Source organism: Mangifera indica, unplaced genomic scaffold (assembly GCF_011075055.1).
Source record: "Mangifera indica cultivar Alphonso unplaced genomic scaffold, CATAS_Mindica_2.1 Un_0145, whole genome shotgun sequence".
Taxonomy (NCBI): Eukaryota; Viridiplantae; Streptophyta; class Magnoliopsida; order Sapindales; family Anacardiaceae; genus Mangifera; species Mangifera indica.
Genome location: NW_025401237.1, coordinates 1 through 17,816, shown reverse-complemented (window position 1 = coordinate 17,816; position 17,816 = coordinate 1). Strand labels below are relative to the sequence as shown.

Genomic DNA, 17,816 nt, shown 5'->3' with positions numbered 1-17,816 from the left:
CAGTAATAGAGATGCATCTCCATTACTGTGATCGTTAAATCATAGTTGTGATAAAACATTTTTTCGATGAATCTGTAAATCGTTACCCAAATCATTATTATTATGGTCAATAACCTCATTACTCTGCACCCCACCCACCTGTCAACCCTGCAAAACCCTTGCTGCCTCTGTGCTCAGACAAAGAGGCAGAAACTTGTCCACCACAATTGGACTCTCTTTCTATAGATCTCACTTACTCCTTTGACAATTTGCCGAAATTTTACAAGCCATTGTCAAAGTATGTAACAATATTCCACACAAAAACCCAAAAAAAAAAAAAAGAACAATATTCCACACAAGATCAAACTTGGGAAGTTAAAGACTCGTGCATTTTTCTTAGTATGGACTTGAGTACAGGGGATCACTAAATCACGAATGATATATGGATTGGAGAGAAAGAGAATATAATTTCTATTTTTATTATAAATTTATATTATTAATAATAAAATAACATTTAATTATATAAATTTATCATAAAATGTTAATGCGGTGAGGAGACACAAAATTGGTGGTTGAGCGAAAGCAAAACTAAAGGTTAAAGGCTATTAAAAACAATATTTAGTGACGGGAAAGTAAAGATTGCATGAAAATTTTAACTTTTTAAAATTTTAAAAAGTGAAAATTTGTAATATTAGTAAACATTGGTTGGGACATATTCTTTTGGCCTAATCGGCTTCTTTGTTTTCGTTAACAATGACAGAAACAACTTTTCACAGCTCTCCGACTCCACCCCATCTTCACTCTAAAACCTCTTCTTCACCCAAAGTCACTTCAATTTTTCCCCCACTTCATGGACCATTGCATTCTCTTCTCCCTTCTATGAGCAGGTACTCCCCCTCCTCCTTTTCTTGTTTTCTTTAACTTCTTTTTCATTTATCTGCTTTTACGACTTGTGTTAAAACTGGTTTTTTGTTTTCTTTTTATTTTCCTGCGCTTTTTGGTTCTTGATGAGCTATGGGATTATGGGGGATCTTTTTAGTGTTAACTATGCTTCAAAAAGAGTTGGCGTTCCTTCGCTTGTGGATTGCTTTTTATGTCATCTATTCATTTGCGTGTTATTTTAGCTATACAGATATCTTGTTTTCTACTTGATGTTGTGTATTTTTTAATTCTATGGATTCTCGGGGATCGTTTCTCTAATTGGATTTTGTCTTGTTTGAATTTGCCTTCTTAGTTATTCCAATTCATGTATTTTGTCGCAAATAACTTAGTTATTGTAAATTTATATTGGCATTTGTTCTTTGCTTTAATGTTATACTTAGTAAGCCATTAAAGTTTTAATATTTGTTATTAACAGCATAAGCTTTGGAGTTATCATTTGCCATCCATGTGCTTGGTTGGATTTCTGTTGTGCAGAGCTGGTGACGGGTGTTGAGTTTCTCAATGGAGTCACTTGGTAATGGTGCTATTTTTTCATCAACGACCCAAAATTTGCTGTTTTCTGTAGGCAGCCAACATCCTTCCACGGCAAGTAGCCCCCACAGCTCGCAACACCCTTCTACTAAAGAATCTAGAAATGAATGTTTTTGTACCACTTCCTATGCATCCGCTAACAAACATGGCTCAACGTCAGTTTCTAATACAAATGGCTCTGTAGTCAATATAAAAAATGTTTACGAAATGGTCCAAGATGATCAGCAGCATGAAGACTTAGCTCATACGGCAAAGCACTTCTATGATTTGAACAAGGGGAAACTCGAATATGTGGGCACAGTTAATGTTCTTGATAAAACAGTGGAAACTTCATCTCAGAAAAGGGTGTTGCCTCTGGAATCTAAATCAAGTGCTAAGCAGCTGGTTAATAATCCTGAGTACAGCAATTCCGGTGGATTGCTTCAATCTGAAAATATTGTCCCATGCCCATGTAAAAGAGTTGATGTGCCTTTGGAGGACAACTTAAAATCCCAAAGGGCGATGAGCTTCTGTTCAAGTCCCACAAATAGTATGTACTCCGCTACCTTGTATGCAGAAGCTAAACAAAGTTTCACCAACACAGAAATCAGTGAATGTCCAAGTGGCACTGCAAAGTCTGCTGAAAGTGGTGAACTGGGTCAATCATGTGATTTTATTGAGAGCAGGAAGTCAAGCATCAACAGAGGTAGCACTGACAGTGATGTTAGTGATGAAAGCAGCTCAAGTAGTTTAAGCAGTGCTGTTTACAAACCTCATAAGGCAAATGATACAAGATGGGTAGCAATTCAAGCAGTCCAATCGCATGTTGGGGCACTGAGTTTGAATCACTTCAAATTATTGATGAGACTAGGATGTGGAGATATAGGCCATGTATATCTATCAGAGTTAATGGAAACTAAAAGCTATTTTGCCATGAAGGTTATGGATAAAGCCACTTTGGCGAGCAGGAAGAAGCTCTTTAGAGCTCAGACAGAGAGAGAAATACTGCAATCTCTGGATCATCCATTTCTACCCACTTTATATGCACACTTTGAGACACAGAAATTATCTTTTTTGGTGATGGAATTCTGCCCTGGGGGAGATTTGCATGCACTCAGGCAAAGGCAACCAGGGAAGTATTTTCCAGAGCATGCAGCTAGGTATTGTAATTATTTTCTCCTCCTAAAGAAATGAGAAATTTGCATTTTAGGAAAGTAAACATTTGAAATTTGCAGTAAATGTAGCTTGAAAACTGGTAAAATTCCTTTCTAACTTGATAATTTATATGCCTTAAGTCATTATATGTGTGTCTTCCAATTCATTTTTATGTAGACTTTCAAGTTTTATTCAAACTAGCCATATGTTTATCAAAGCATGCCATTAATTTAGCATATTTTTCAAGAACTGCCCTAGTAAAACTAGTTAACAACCTTGCCAAACGTATGTGCTTTCTTATATGGTTAATGAAGGTAGAGTGTGCCTCCTGCAATAGTGTACCTTTTGTGATTTCAATTCTGCTTAGCATGATAACTTATATCTGCATGATTACAAAGCTATGCAGTATGTAGTAAAAGCTTGTCTGCTTTTCTATTTGCTTTGCTTTTTTCGCTTTCCTTCTGGTCATTGTCCTGTTTTTACCCACTGAAAGGAACTCTGTTTATATCAGTTTTAGCTATTCAAGAATAACTATAAGTTGGCAAAGCCTAACTAAGGGTGGTTTAATCTTTTTTAACCCTGTCATTAACGTTTGACTATAACTGAACAGTAAGTAAAAATATAGCTGATTATTGGTAGGCTATTAAATCTCTTAAAATTTTTGGGCAGTGCCTGCAGAAGATTAATATGCATGAATAATGCAAAAAAATGTCATTTTTGAAGTTCAAGACCACAGTTTTGTAAAAATGAAGCAGATAATAATCAGGCTGAATCGTAATTATTTCTTTAATATGCTCTTTCACTCTTCAGGTTTTATGTGGCTGAAGTTCTTCTAGCTTTAGAGTATTTGCACATGCTTGGGATCATTTACAGAGACCTTAAGCCGGAGAATGTCTTGGTGAGAGAAGATGGGCATATAATGCTTTCTGATTTTGACCTCTCTCTAAGATGTTCAGTCTGCCCGACTGTGGTCAAGTCCTCAAACACCACCTTGGAGTCTAAGAATTCAACATACCGTATTCAACCTGCTTGCATTGAACCAACTTGTGCAATGCAACCAGATTGCATCCAACCTGCATGTTTTGTGCCTCGATTCTTTTCAGGCAAGAATAAGCAAGAAAAAAAGGTCAAACTGAAGAATGAAATTCCAAAACAAGTGAGCCCTCTCCCTGAGCTCATTGCTGAACCCACATGTGCCCGATCAATGTCTTTTGTAGGTACACATGAATACTTGGCGCCTGAAATAATTAAAGGTGAAGGCCACGGAAGTGCTGTTGATTGGTGGACATTTGGGATCTTTCTCTATGAGCTTTTATTTGGCAAAACTCCTTTCAAGGGAGCTGGGAACCGTGCTACTCTTTCTAATGTTGTTGGCCAGCCATTAAGATTTCCCAAGTCACCCAGTGTGAGCTTTGCTGCTCAGGACTTGATCAGAGGTTTACTTATAAAAGAACCACAGCATCGTCTTGCGTATAGACGCGGGGCTACAGAGGTGAAACAGCATCCATTTTTTCAAAGTGTGAATTGGGCACTTATTCGTTGTACAATTCCACCACAGGTGCCAAAACCAGTTATGCTGGATATTCCTGTAAGGATTGATGCACCCAAAGCACAACCAAACGACAAGGTGCCAGATGTAGAGGTGAAATCTTCAGGTAATTATGTAGAGATTGATTTCTTTTGATTTTTCCGATTATTTCCTTAATTTTAGCCAGAATTCTTTATCACTTCATTGCTATCTCACTTCAGTGGTTCCTTTTTCCATTGCAAGTTGATGCTAATCTATAGATCCTTTGATAAAAGCACATGTAACTGCTCCTTTGAAAAGATTGATAAACAGCTCAGCTCTGAGGAAATGCAAATGCATTGAAACATATAATATGAAATGAAATTGTTATTTTTCTTCCCTGTAAACCTGTTGCCTCCTGGAAGTATAGTTCCAGTATTGAAAATTTTCTTCCTTTAATGATAGAACCGTGCTTTACAGTCTTCCTCACAAAGGTGCACTTGAATTCTTATCTTTTCTCATAAATCCTGCTTTTTGGTTTAGGATTGCACTAAATTTCTGAAGGATAATGTCATGACTCGTAAGATTTCATCCCGGTCAGTGGACTGTCCAGTGCACACAACTTGCACTCTCCAATCAGAGTGTAGCCTTACGACACACTTCATACGTTTTTCTTCTTTGTTACTTTCTCTCCATTTTTGCTCCAATCTTTATCATTTCCATGAGAAATAGGTTATGGGAGGGCTACTGACTCAGATTAATAGCCAAGTGTTGCAGAACTTGTGTATTTCGGACCAAGCTTGTGTCGGTGAAAGTTGAAACCTTCACATTATTTCTTCAAATTTCATAAAAATCCTTTTTCCTTAAAAGTTAAAAAGACAGTTTTGATAATTGAACTAGTCATCTTACTAGTTTATAATTCAATTGATTCAATATATTATCAAATTATTATATATTTTTTAAATAATATCATATGGTTATCATATTTTTTAAATATAAAATATAATTTTAAATATATTAATTAAGTAATTTATATTTTATTGCATAAATAAAAAAATTAATTATTAATTATTAATTTTAAATAAATTAATATTTATATATAAATTAGATTAAATTATAAAATCAAACCAATCTGAATTATTATATTTTTCTTTTGGATGGAAGAGTTTAAATTTTTTTTTTTGAAATTACTAAATTATCTGATTTTTTTAATCGAAAAAATTAGAATAAGTTAAGAAAAAATTTCATTGACTTCCATTCCTTGGTCCCAAAGTTAAAATGGTTGGCAGAGTTTTGAACGCAAGCCCAGCCATTACATCAATATGTTCGTCACAGCCTACGTCACCAATCCCATCCACGACCACGCGCCTCCCATGCCATACTGTTACATCCCCAGTCCAATTACTTTATTTTCAAGGCCTTTTTAACTAATTAGGGAAAGATTGAATATGAATTTAATTTCTGAGATTGCTTTTATTTCTTTAAATACTTTTTTATCCACGTGCCATACTGTCAATTCTGGAAGCCTGATTCGTGTGAGATACTTATCTCTCACTTTAGCCTGCGTGTCCTTTTTCGTAAAATTAATTATTTTCTTACCGAGATATAACGCACCCGCTTGCTTTAACCACGCGGTTAGGCTGGAAGAGAAATCTGGAGTCTTACACGTGGAACCCCATTTGTCGTCTCTGTCGGCTGGCGTACACGAGATATCTTCCCGCCTGCAATTGCATACTAAATAAATTATACAAAATATTTGACTCTAATAATGGATGGATTATTTTAATATAGTTTATATACACCAATGGTACCTCTTTTACGCGAATGTAGATGTTAGATCTACTTAATTGGTAAGAGCCTGTAATCAGCGTTCTATTTATGCTGGGTTTATTCGAATTTAAATTTAAATAAATTTAAAAATTAAATATTTTTGAATTTAAATTTAAATTCAAATATTAAAGGTGTTTAGTTTACTAAATTAGTAAATCTAAAAAATTTTGAAAAAAAATATTCATCAAAATAAAATTATTTCAGCCATTTTTTCAATTAAAATATCAAATCAAACTTAAAATTTAATTTACATTTAATTTTTATCTAATAAACTGAGTTGAAAAAATTTTAAAATGAATTCAAAACATATGAGCTCCAACTCAATTTGAATCATAACCTATTTGCAATTGTCTCGGGCGCGTGTTTCCACTCTCTATCCAAGCCTTTTATGATCTTCCCAAAAACTTGCTAATAGATACAACACACGCACTTTCCCTATGCACACTGCGCACGCGAGTCGCACTCTCATATCTGCCGCTCATCAAAATCTTTCTCATTTTACTCCGAGAAAGCCTGCTGTTTCTCTTTCTTGCGGCTCCGTTCAACTGAATCCAAGTCCGACACTCAGAGTCCGAGTTCGGAAGGTAAGCGCCCTGAGCAGCATGTCGACGATCTCCGCCGAAGATGAAGCCAAGTTTGGGTTCTCGCGGCAGGAAATGTACAAAGAAAACTTGTCGGGGACTGTGGATTCCTACGACCGCCACGTGTTCCTCTCTTACAAAGGACCAGATGCGTGGCTCCCGCGTGTCGAGGAGTCCCAAGAGGATCCTCTTCCTAAGCTGCTTGCCTCCGCTATTAAAGCTCGCAAAAACGACATCACTGTCAAGGTTAGTTGGTTGTCGTTTTTAGATGTTCATTTCGTTTTTTTTTTTTTTTTTGTTTTGAGCTTTTTGAATGAGAGGATTGATTGATTTGGATTTCTTTGATTTTATAGACGAAGGTTACGATATGTGGTGGAGGCGAAGGAAGTGAAGGGGATGTGCTGATTTTCCCCGAAATGATCAAGTACAAGTAAGTTACTGCTTGATTTTTAATTTTTAAATTTGATTTTAGTTTGCTGTTATACATGTAAATTGAAATGATTTTCATGTTCTAAAATTGTGATGGATTTGATGCTGAAGGGGTTTGAAGGACTCAGATGTAGAAAGCTTTGTTGATGATGTTCTTGTCAACGGAAAACCATGGGCTTCTGGAGTGCAGGAGGCAATGACTGGATCATATGTTTTTGTATGTGCTCATGGTAGTCGAGATAAGAGATGCGGTGTTTGTGGCCCAGCTCTAATTGAAAAGCTTAATGAGGAGATTGAGATGCGAGGACTGAAGGATCAAATCTTTGTCAGTCCATGCTCCCATATTGGAGGGCACAAGTATGCTGGAAACTTGATCATCTACAGTCCTGATTCAGAAGGGAAAATTATGGGTCATTGGTAAAATCTGGATTCTACTCTATGCTTGCCCTAATATAGAGCGGTTGGAAATTCAATATAATTGCAAATCTGAATAGTTTTTGGTGTTTGATTGTAGGTATGGCTATGTTACTCCTGATGATGTTCCTGCAATGCTTGATCAACATATTGCAAAGGGAGAAATAATAGAACGTCTTTGGAGGTTTGTCTTATTGCTTTCATGAAATCTTTTTTAGATTTGCAGATAATTGCAGTTTCAATGATTTTGTTTCAGACAGGGGTGCTCAATTTGCAAATTACTTTAACTGGTGAATCGATTTTTTTAAATTTCTGCGTTGGATATAATTCTATGCGTTTGTTAACAAGTAAACAGATATTATGGATATGATATAGCACTAATAGATGGGATTATAAAGGATATAAGTGTGTTAAGATGCTAACATAGAAAGAAGTGTCCATTTGTCCTCTTTCCATGGATGTGTATTTAGATGTTTCTGCCAGAACTTACTATTGATTCTTCTTTCTGCTAGTCTTATTTCCTACTGTTGATTGTTAAGTTTATTTGCAAGCTGTTCTCATTATTATTATTTTTAAATATTCATTAGTTTATCTTCCAGGATCTTTGATTCTATTTGTTAGCTGAATACTGCTTTGAAGTTTGTTAACAAGTAAACAAATATCATTGATATGAATGCTATAAGACATGACTTTATTTTGTTTCCATGAAGTAGAAATTTTGTCCACTTTCCCTCTTTGGTCTTGGTAGTCATTGTGACTAACCTAAAAAAGACTTATGGTTGAGCCGGATGAGGCATCTAAAGCTTTGGATTTACTTTTAATTCCATTGAATGAATTTATATGGTCAATTTACTTCTATAGAGCATCCTTGCATAAGTATTATTTATATGCACTCAGTTGAAAGATTGACTCTCTGTTTTCTGCATAATTTTATATTAGTTTTATACCTCTAGCATGATTCACTGCAATAGAATGTTGTAATGTGAAATCAATGATCATCCACAGGGGCCAACTGGGGGCATCTAAGGAAGAAGATCGGAAAGTCAAAGAAGAAAAGCTTCCCAATGGTAAAGAAGCTGAGAAAAGCAAGAAACATGAAGCTAACAACACTCAAGTCAAGGAAAATGTGGGTGGTTGTTGCCAGGGTGCCAATGGCTTTTCATGCTGCATGAATGGAAGTGTGGATGAGAAAGGGACGGAGATCAAAGCACCAAGCAAATTGTCAAGTTGGATAGGATCACTGGAGCAAAGGGACGTCCTTACAGCAACTGCAGTGATTGGGGCAGTTGCAACTATCGCAATTGCTTATAGCTATTATAGAAGGTCAGGCTGAAAAATGCCGAGTAATCCAGTTAGATCTGTTTGCTTGTGGGTGTGTGAACCCATTGTGTAGGCAACCGCAATAGTGTTGATGAAATAATCCTACGAATTACTTTTCTTAGGAGGATGATGCAATATATATGTTATTGGGGTGGACACGAATAGCCTCCTTTTAGAAGGTTCATGGATGAAGTATGACTCAATCCCTTCACTTATGTTGATTGCTTCAGAAATTAGAATGCCATTACTATTGATTTTTGGCAAATGGTACATGTTTACACTGGGATTTATTTCTATACTGCTTGTTCAAATTACTCTGCTAGATTTTGGTTGAGTTTAGCCCTGTCATTTTTATCCAAAATTGCTTCTAGTTAGGGGAATTGTGATATCTGTTGAGTGATTGGTGGAATTTAATGTTATTTATGATATATTGTGGAAGATTTTTAGAATTCAATTCTAGATAATTTTTTTTGCAAGATTTTTGTCTGACCTTATCAATTTTATTTCATCCGGCATTTTGTTTAGTTCTTGAGGGTAATCTAAAGGTCTTGATGGGTTTACTTATTTGGATGTGAAACGTGAACATAGATTTGCTGTTCTTCTCAATCTAGAAAACTCAATGGAATCCCGGGGTTCAAAAACCGAAGCTGCTTTGGATTTTGCCCGTCTTCACTTTGTAAAATGCACATGCAAAAAAGAAGCCTAACGAATATGTCCCACCAGAAATTTGGCTGAAACGATAATTTATTACCGTGTAACTCACTATTAAGATATCGGTTATTTATACATTTGTGTTTAATATAATTTGAAACATTTTTTATATAGTCCTGTTTATTATCAGCGTATCCTCTATTTTAGATATACAATGTATTATATATCTGATTTTGGGTTATAATATCTTTGATTTAATAATTCGATTCATTGTTAAGATATTGTCTATTTTGAATACACAATTTATTATAGTTATGATTTTAATTTCGGCTTGTAATATTTTCGATTCAATAGTTTAGTCAATTGTAAGGATATTGTCTACTTTAAATACACTCTATCATGGTTATAGTTTAGTTTAACATTCTTGATTTAATAGTTCGGTTCTACTGTTAAGATATTGTCCAATTTTAATACCATTTATAATATTCTTGATTTAATATATTAGTCTACTATTAAGATATTATCTTTTTTAGATATACAATGTATCATAATTTTAATTTTGAGTTTTATAATAGAAAACGTATATTAAAAATTTAAAAAGTTTACAAATTATTTAATTAATTTTATTTTTTATTTATAAATGATTTCAAATATATACATATATCTAATATCTCTCTTATATTTTATCTGTATGAGCTTCGTTTAAGGGATCACAAAATGGGTAAACGAAAATACCCCAAATTTTAACATAAGCGAAATTACAATTTGTTCTAAAGAAATTTATAAAATTTTTAAGTTTAAATTAATATGTTAGTTTAATTTTAAAATTTTAATATATCGATATGTCATTAAATGATTATGAAATGCTTTAAAAAGTATTCGAGGGAGGGAGGGAGGAGCTTAACAATGGAAGAGACCAGGAGGGACTATGTTTCCGTTCTAGCAGCCAAACGCCTAAAAGAAGAAGCCCCTTTATTTATCGCCAAAATTTTCAGCACTCACCGCCATGGCCAATAATCCTTCTCAGCTCCTACCATCAGGTACCTATGTCTACGTTTACCTCCATTCTCTATCATATACTTCTTCATATAATAATAATAAAAAAATTATGTAAATTAATATATTAATTGCCTGCTAGTGAATAAGTCGGGTGGGAAAACACAAGAGAAGCAACAAAAATCAAGAAATTAACCCTAGCTCTAAGAATGAACGGAGGAAAACGAAGAGGGAGAGAACAGAGAGTTCTGGAAAGAGAAAGATTTTCTGTATTTCGTAAAAGAGCAATATTATATGTACGTATTTTAGATACACAAATATATACACACTCATATGTATCATCATATAATTGATTATTATTTTATTCTTAATTTAAAATCATTCAATCATATAATGATATATATAAATATGTATATATTTATATACTCAAAATAGATACACATAGTTTTATAGTTCTTAAAAATAAAAAGTACAGTAAAAGGATATTTTCTTTTCGTTTTTTTTAAATAAAACGGACCTAACGGAGAGTCAGTTTAAGGACTCTTGGTTACGATTTTTTGCTGATTACCAAGGACCCATCAGGTTACTTAATTTTTACAATAAGACCCCAATACAAGTTGCAATCATTTTTACCTTGTGGAACAAGTAGTTCCTCCCCATTTCATTTTCTTTTATTCAGCATCAACGAAAGATCCCATCAAAACATCTGCTAAACTCAAACTCTCCCTTTCACAAAATCTTTTACCCTTTTGCAGGGCGATTGAAAGATGGTTCTTTTATTGATTGCGATGATTCTGGTGCCACATTTATTGAAGCTCAACTAGACGGGAACATGACTGAGATGTTTAAAGAACCGCAGATGGATTTGCTAGAGGAGTTGCTACCATTCAGTCTGAATGAAAGGTTTGACTACTTTTGCTGTTGTTCACGTGGCTTACTTTGACTCTATTGGGGTGGCGATTAGTGTTAGGTTTAGCCATACTTAGAGTTAGATTCGAACCGAGTCTATTCGAACTCGAATTCAAACTCGATTTGAATAAGCCTGAAACGAGCCAACCCTAACCGAGCTCGAGTTCAACTATATGTGAACCGAGCCGAGCTTAAGCTCGGCTCAGATCGAATCCAGCACTACCCATACTTCCTATCATTAGGTCTCTTTAAAGAAGAAAAATCTATTTTTAACGGTAAATTTTCTCTTAAGGAAGCCTTTTTTGTAATGATTGATTATGGAACTACTCTCATATGGTGTACCGTGTTATTATTTAGATGATTAATTGTCACTTAAGAAATAGATACATGAGTTTAACTGAGATATATAATTTTGATGATAAAAAATTACTGAACTATTTTATTAAATAAAGTAAATCTCTATAAAAGGTAACTCAGGTGATAAAAGGGTAGCTTCTAAGATATAAAGGTTGAGTTTTTAAATCCTCTTAACAACATATCAAAATAATATTCTTCACTTATGTAGTATTTAACCAAGACCAAGAAAAGTGTGAAATTTATATATGTATATTTTTATCCTTTTTAAATTAATTGTTTACTTGGCAGGATAACATCATATAGTTGAGTGATATAAATACATGAATGTTCACATCATATAGTTGAGTGATATAAATCCATAAATGGTCACATCATGTGGGCAAAAATCATGGTATGAGAATACCAAATTTACTTAATGCTCTTGTGACTGGACTAATTTAATATTTAATAAAAAAAATTTAATGTTAAAGAATATATGGGTTATTTGATTTTAACTTAAGAAACTTATAACACATTTAAAATGTTGAAATACCAAATATAGCATAATCCTAGTTTATAATTTATTACAACCCTTTTTGATAAATGAAAAACTAGTAATTTATTATAACATACTCAGTATGTTGGAGATGTATAGAAGGAGAATTATGAGGAGGTTGCAATAGAGGTTAAAGGCTGAGATTGAGTGGGTAACCCCACTGCCTCCTTTAGTTCTTTTAAGATTGAATAAAAATATTGAGGTAGCAAGGAATGATAGGATTTTGCATGCTTGGTTGAGAGAGTATGAGGTTATTGATATGACAGATATACTTAACAAAAGTTATTGTTTGAATCTGGACAAGAAATTTTGTGACTGTTGCATGTGGCAACTATCTGGACTACCTTGCCAGCATGCTATTTGTGCAATTATGTATATGAATTATTCTGATTTTGGGGAGTTTGCAAATGAGAGGCTGAGGATACCAACCTATATGAGGACATATGGGGCCATGATTCACCCTGTACCTAATCAACGAAGTTGGGCAGATGGAAATGAAGAGCAACTCTAGACACTCTAGGCTTGGAAGGCCAAAGAATACAAAGATGAGGGACTCGAAGAGGAAAGGAAAAGGAAACCAGTCTCAACCTAAGATACAGTGAGCCCCATGAGTTGGGACACAACAAAAGGTCATGTAAAAATAATCTTGACAATGCCAATAAAGTTAGGTCTAAGGTAAAATCTTCAACTCAACTTTTACGTCATATCAATTTACTTGTTCAATTCTAATATTTCACTTAACTCTTTTCAAACAGAGAAGGACAATTGCTACCATGACAAGTTAATCTGGGAGGTCACAATGCACACCATCTCAGTCTGGAAGAGCACAGTATGCAGCTTCCCAATTTTTATTTTTTTTAATTTCTCCAGCAAAGGTTTCATAACTGTCAAATTACCAGGTTAAAATTTTCAATTTTTTTTTCCTAGGTTCCCAAAACCATTAAATCCATGAAACCTGCATTTGTCTAGTCTAGAGAAGGAGGATTTCAGTCAAGTCAAGAGGAAATTGCTTTTTTGTTTAAACAGAAATTTTTTGTTGATTTTTCAAGTTGTGGATATTGGTTCTGTTTTTGTGGTGGTGTATATGTGTTTAGTTCTCAGAAATGGGATTGAGTTGTTGATATTGGTTTTGTTTTCTATTGGTGTAAATGTGTTTAGTCTTTAGAACTTTGATGTTGTTTAACTTTTTTCTGTTCAATATATATGAAGTTCAAGTGTGGTTATATCCACTGCAGACAAACACAATATACAGAACTTCTTCATTACATAATAAGAGGTAAAATCATAATTTCATGTTTAATTATAAATCCAATTATTTTTTTAATAATGAGGGTATTAACATCATTTTACTTGTTTGGGGTAAATTCGTCATTTCATGCTCACACTAACAAAAGACATTAACAAAGTTGGCTTAAAGGTGGAAGTTTGAATTTTCTATAGTTAATAGGTAAGAAGTTAAATTTGCACCAAACCTTGGGTGGAAAATATTAACTTGGCCAATAAATTCAATGAAAATTTAATTTTTTATCAATAAAATCACGTGTATTTAAAATGGACATATATTTAATATATACTGTCATATAATTAATTAATTTTAAATTAAAAATAAAATAATATTTAATTATATAATAATATATAAATATGTAATCTTTTGTGTAAATATGGATAATATTGTTTTTTTTTTAAACTGAATTTTTGTGACCCAATATACAGTGCATTTAATGGAATTAAAACATAATTTTGAAAAATCTTCAAAAATTTCATTATAAAAACAAAGTATTAGCCAGCTCTTTTGAGTCGTCATAAACTTTCTGCAATGGCGATTCAACTTGGTTACATTGAGATAGTTCTAGCCTTCATATTTTTATACTTGATGCTTCAATGGTGGCTCGACAGGAAGGCCCCCATCAGAAACTGGCCTGTAATCGGAATGGTGCCGGGGCTTCTTCAAAACGCAAGGTGGATGCACGAATTCGCCACCGACAAACTGAGGCAAGCCGGGTGGACATATAACTTCAAAGGACCCTGGTTCGCCGATATGGACCTCGTCGTCACCAGTGATCCGATGAACATTCACCACATCTGCAGCAGAAACTTTGCCAACTATCCCAAGGGCCGTGAGTACAAGGAGATTTTTAAACCCCTGGGAGAGGGCATTTTCAATGCCAACGGTGAAATGTGGAAAATTCAGAGGAAAATGCTGCATTCGTTGTTCAAAAACAACAAGTATGAGTCGGCTTTAGTTAGAACCATCAACAGAAAAGTGGAAAATGGCTTGTTCCCGGTTCTTGATCATGCCTCAGAGTTGAAAATCACTCTGGATTTGCAAGAAGTGTTTCAGCGTTTCACCTTTGATAATATCTGTAAATTGGTTTTAGGATCCGACCTGGGTTCTCTTTCTGTTGGATTTCCACCGAATGAGTATGAAAAGGCGTATAACAAGATGGAGGAGGCAGCTTTTTACCGGGAAATCGTGCCGGAGAGTTGTTGGAAGCTGCAAAAATGGCTTCAAGTTGGAGAAGAGAAAAAGTTTCAGATTGCTTATGAAACTTTTTTAAAATTCTTGCGAGACTGCATCTCGGTGAAGAAAGAAAGATTAAGCTGGCGGAGAAAAGCCGATGAGGAGGAGGAAGAAGAAGAATTTGACTTATTAACAGCCCTTTTGGAAGAATAAGAAGCCATAGATGAATTTAAAAACAGTGGTTTCACAATGACTGATGAACTTTTAAGAGACATATCATTCAATCTGATCGCCGCCGGCAGAGACACCATAAGTTCAGGCCTCACTTGGTTTTTCTGGCTCGTCGCAACACACCCATCAGTAGAATCAAAAATTCTTGCAGAAATAAAATCAAATTTTCAGAAAAATGGGGACACTGATAGACTCGTTGAAAGTGCAGATGATAAGTTGAAGAAATTCATTTATCTCCACGCCGCCTTCTGTGAAACGTTAAGACTATACCCACCGCTGCCAATCAACCACAAAACGGCTGCGAAAGCAGACGTTCTTCCCAGTGGTCATTTTGTGAAGAGAAATGAAAGGGTGTTGCTTTCGTTTTACACAATGGCCAGGATGGAGGAAATATGGGGAGAAGATTGCTTAGAATTCAAGCCGGAGAGGTGGATTTCGAAGACGGAAGGGTTTGTTCATGTTCCTTCTTATAAGTTTGTAGCATTTCATGCTGGACCCAGAAATTGTTTGGGGAAGGATCAGAGTTTCATTCAGATGAAGATGGCTGCCATTGTTATCATCAAGAGTTATCATGTGCAGGTGGTGGAAGATCATCCTATTTCGACTAGTGACTCCATTGTTCTTCATATGAAGCACGATTTGAAGGTTCGGGTTTCCAAGAGAAAGATCTGTTGAAGAAGAAGACATGTACATCAACTTAAAGGCGCGGAAGTGATCCATGCAGCTAAAATAAAATTAAAACTGAGTTGATGTATTTGCAATAAATAATATTACTTATTCTCATTATGAAAGTATAGCAGCATTTCCATCCAAGCAATGACATAGACCTATCAACCAATTTTTTGAAAATTTAAATATTCACTTAATTTTTACAATAAGACCCCAATACAAGTCACAATTAAGGACATCTACTTTGATTTCTTCCCAGAATACACTAACACGTTCTATTGCACGTCCGTTCTCCGCTTGAAGCAGCTTAACAAGGGCTTGATGGGGGCTTGCCGAAAAAATGGTTGCTGTGGGAACTCCGACCAAGTAGGTCAGCAAATGTCTTTCCCGATTTGTTGTTGAATCTACTACTATTGGTTCGGTATCCCACCCTCATCGGATGTCGCCGCTATGCCCAAAGGCATAACCGTCTCGTCTCCACAACAGTTCGTACAATGTTTGAGAACATGTCAAGTGGATTTAGCTTTAAATGTAATGAAGGAAACTATTTTTGAAAATGAGGAATATGAATGGTGCCCAAGGGAAGAATCAATGAGTTCAATTTTTTGCCTAATATTAAATTATATACATAAATAATTAATATAAATTTGTACACAAACAATGATATGTTACTATGTGAGTGAATATTATTTTATTTTTAACTTAAAATTATCGATATTCTATAGTGATATGTCATTGTTTATATGCAAATTTGTATTCATTATTTATACATATAATTTTATTTTAAATGATTATATATTAGTTATGAATGTAAATAAAAACAGTAGTTTGATATTAAATTTTGCAAAAATGGAAATCCAAATCATTTTCGAAGAAATCTTCAGACCATCTTCTCCAACAGCAAACCATTTATTGGATAACTCATAATCTTTGCCTTGTGGAACAACTAGTTCCTCCCCCATTTCATTTTCTTTTATTCAACATCAACCAAAGATCCCATCAAAACATCTGCTAAACTCAAACTCTCCCTCTCACAAAATCTTTTACCCTTTTGCGGGGCGATTGAAAGATGGTTCTTTTATTGATTGCGATGATTCTGGCGCCACATTTCTTGAAGCTCAAGTAGATAGGAACATGACTGAGATGCTTAAAGAACAGCAGATGGATTCGCTAGAGCAGCTGCTACCATTCAAGCTGAATGATAAGTTTAACTACTTTTGCTGTTGTTCACGTGGCTTACTTTGACTCTGTTGGGTGGCGATGAGTGTTAGGTTTAGCCTTACTTCCTATCATTAGATCTCTTTAAAGATGAAAAATCTATTTTTAACGTTAATTTTCCTCTTATGGAAGCTTTTTTTGCAATGATTGATTATGCAACTCCTCTGATATGGTGTAGTGTGTTGTCATCTGAACATCTAATTGTCACTTGAGAGGTAGAAACATTAGTTTAACTAAGACATGTAATAAAAAAATTATCATTATCTTCGTAGGAGTGGATTATTTTTTATATTAATTATTATATCATCATTAATAATAAAAAATTATTAAAATATTTTATTAAATAAAGTAAATTTTTAAAGGACAACTCAAGTAATAAAAGAGTTAACTTCTAAAATAGGAAGTTTGGGTTTTCAAATTCTCTTACCAACTTATCGAAATAATAATTTTCATTTATTTAGTATTTAGCCAAAATCAAGAAAAGTGCGAAATTTATATGTTTTTCTTTTCTTTTTTTTTTTCGTTTTAAAATTGAATGTTTACTTGGCAGGATAATATCATATAGTTGAGAGTGATATAAATGCATGAATGTTCACGTCATATAGTTGAGAGTGATATAAATGCATAAATGGTCACATCATGTGGCCAAAAATCAAGATATGAGAATCCTATGCTACCAAATTAAACGTAATGTTCTTGTGATCGGACTAATTTAATATTTAATAAAAAAATTTAATGTTAAAGAATATATGGGTTATTTGATTTTAACTCAAGAACTTATAACACATTTAAAATGTAGAAATACCAAATATGGCATAATCTTAGTTTATAACTTATTACAACCCTTTTTGATAAGTGAAAAACTAGTAATTTTTTCATATTAAAGTCTCATAATCCCATCATGACATATGTTTATTACTTATGTGTATAGTTTTATTTAAAAAAAAATTACAATTGATATTACAAAAATTATATATACCCACTTTCTATATACAAATATGTATATACTTATATGTGCGATCAAATAATTTTAAATAAAATATAAATTAATACTTAATCACATAAAATTATATATAAATATATATATATATATATATATATATATATATATATATATATATA

The 17,816-nt window shown here is 33.9% G+C and overlaps 2 protein-coding genes, 1 long non-coding RNA gene and 1 pseudogene across 7 annotated transcripts; all 4 read left to right on the top strand.

Moving 5' to 3' along the window:
* The first annotated feature begins 693 nt into the window (after positions 1–693).
* On the top strand, positions 694–4,964 carry LOC123208153 (serine/threonine-protein kinase D6PK-like). 3 transcript variants are annotated; one of them, XM_044625554.1, is made up of 4 exons: positions 694–866; positions 1,337–2,591; positions 3,397–4,241; positions 4,637–4,964. In XM_044625554.1, exons 2-4 carry the CDS (start codon positions 1,423–1,425, stop codon positions 4,645–4,647), a joined length of 2,025 nt encoding a protein of 674 aa, XP_044481489.1. In that variant the 5' UTR covers positions 694–866; positions 1,337–1,422; the 3' UTR covers positions 4,648–4,964. The 3 variants fall into 3 exon arrangements, with proteins under 3 accessions (XP_044481489.1, XP_044481488.1, XP_044481487.1); XM_044625553.1 differs by lacking the exon at positions 4,637–4,964 and having other exon boundaries at positions 1,396–2,591; positions 3,397–4,586; XM_044625552.1 differs by lacking the exon at positions 4,637–4,964 and having other exon boundaries at positions 3,397–4,586.
* Positions 4,965–6,323: 1,359 nt separating this feature from the next.
* LOC123208157 (altered inheritance of mitochondria protein 32-like) lies at positions 6,324–8,932 on the top strand. The gene is made up of 5 exons (XM_044625556.1): positions 6,324–6,750; positions 6,858–6,934; positions 7,045–7,350; positions 7,448–7,531; positions 8,353–8,932. Exons 1-5 carry the CDS (start codon positions 6,361–6,363, stop codon positions 8,678–8,680), a joined length of 1,185 nt encoding a protein of 394 aa, XP_044481491.1. The 5' UTR covers positions 6,324–6,360; the 3' UTR covers positions 8,681–8,932.
* Positions 8,933–10,033: 1,101 nt separating this feature from the next.
* Positions 10,034–13,340, top strand: LOC123208154. Of its 3 annotated transcripts, XR_006500705.1 has the most exons (4): positions 10,035–10,358; positions 11,070–12,790; positions 12,871–12,944; positions 13,043–13,340. It is a non-coding gene; the product is annotated as an uncharacterized LOC123208154 (long non-coding RNA). The 3 variants fall into 3 exon arrangements; XR_006500704.1 differs by having other exon boundaries at positions 10,034–10,358; positions 12,871–13,340; XR_006500706.1 differs by having other exon boundaries at positions 10,182–10,358; positions 11,869–12,790; positions 12,871–13,340.
* A 554-nt stretch (positions 13,341–13,894) lies between these two features.
* Positions 13,895–15,620, top strand: LOC123208155 (annotated as a pseudogene).
* The last annotated feature ends 2,196 nt before the right edge of the window (positions 15,621–17,816 follow it).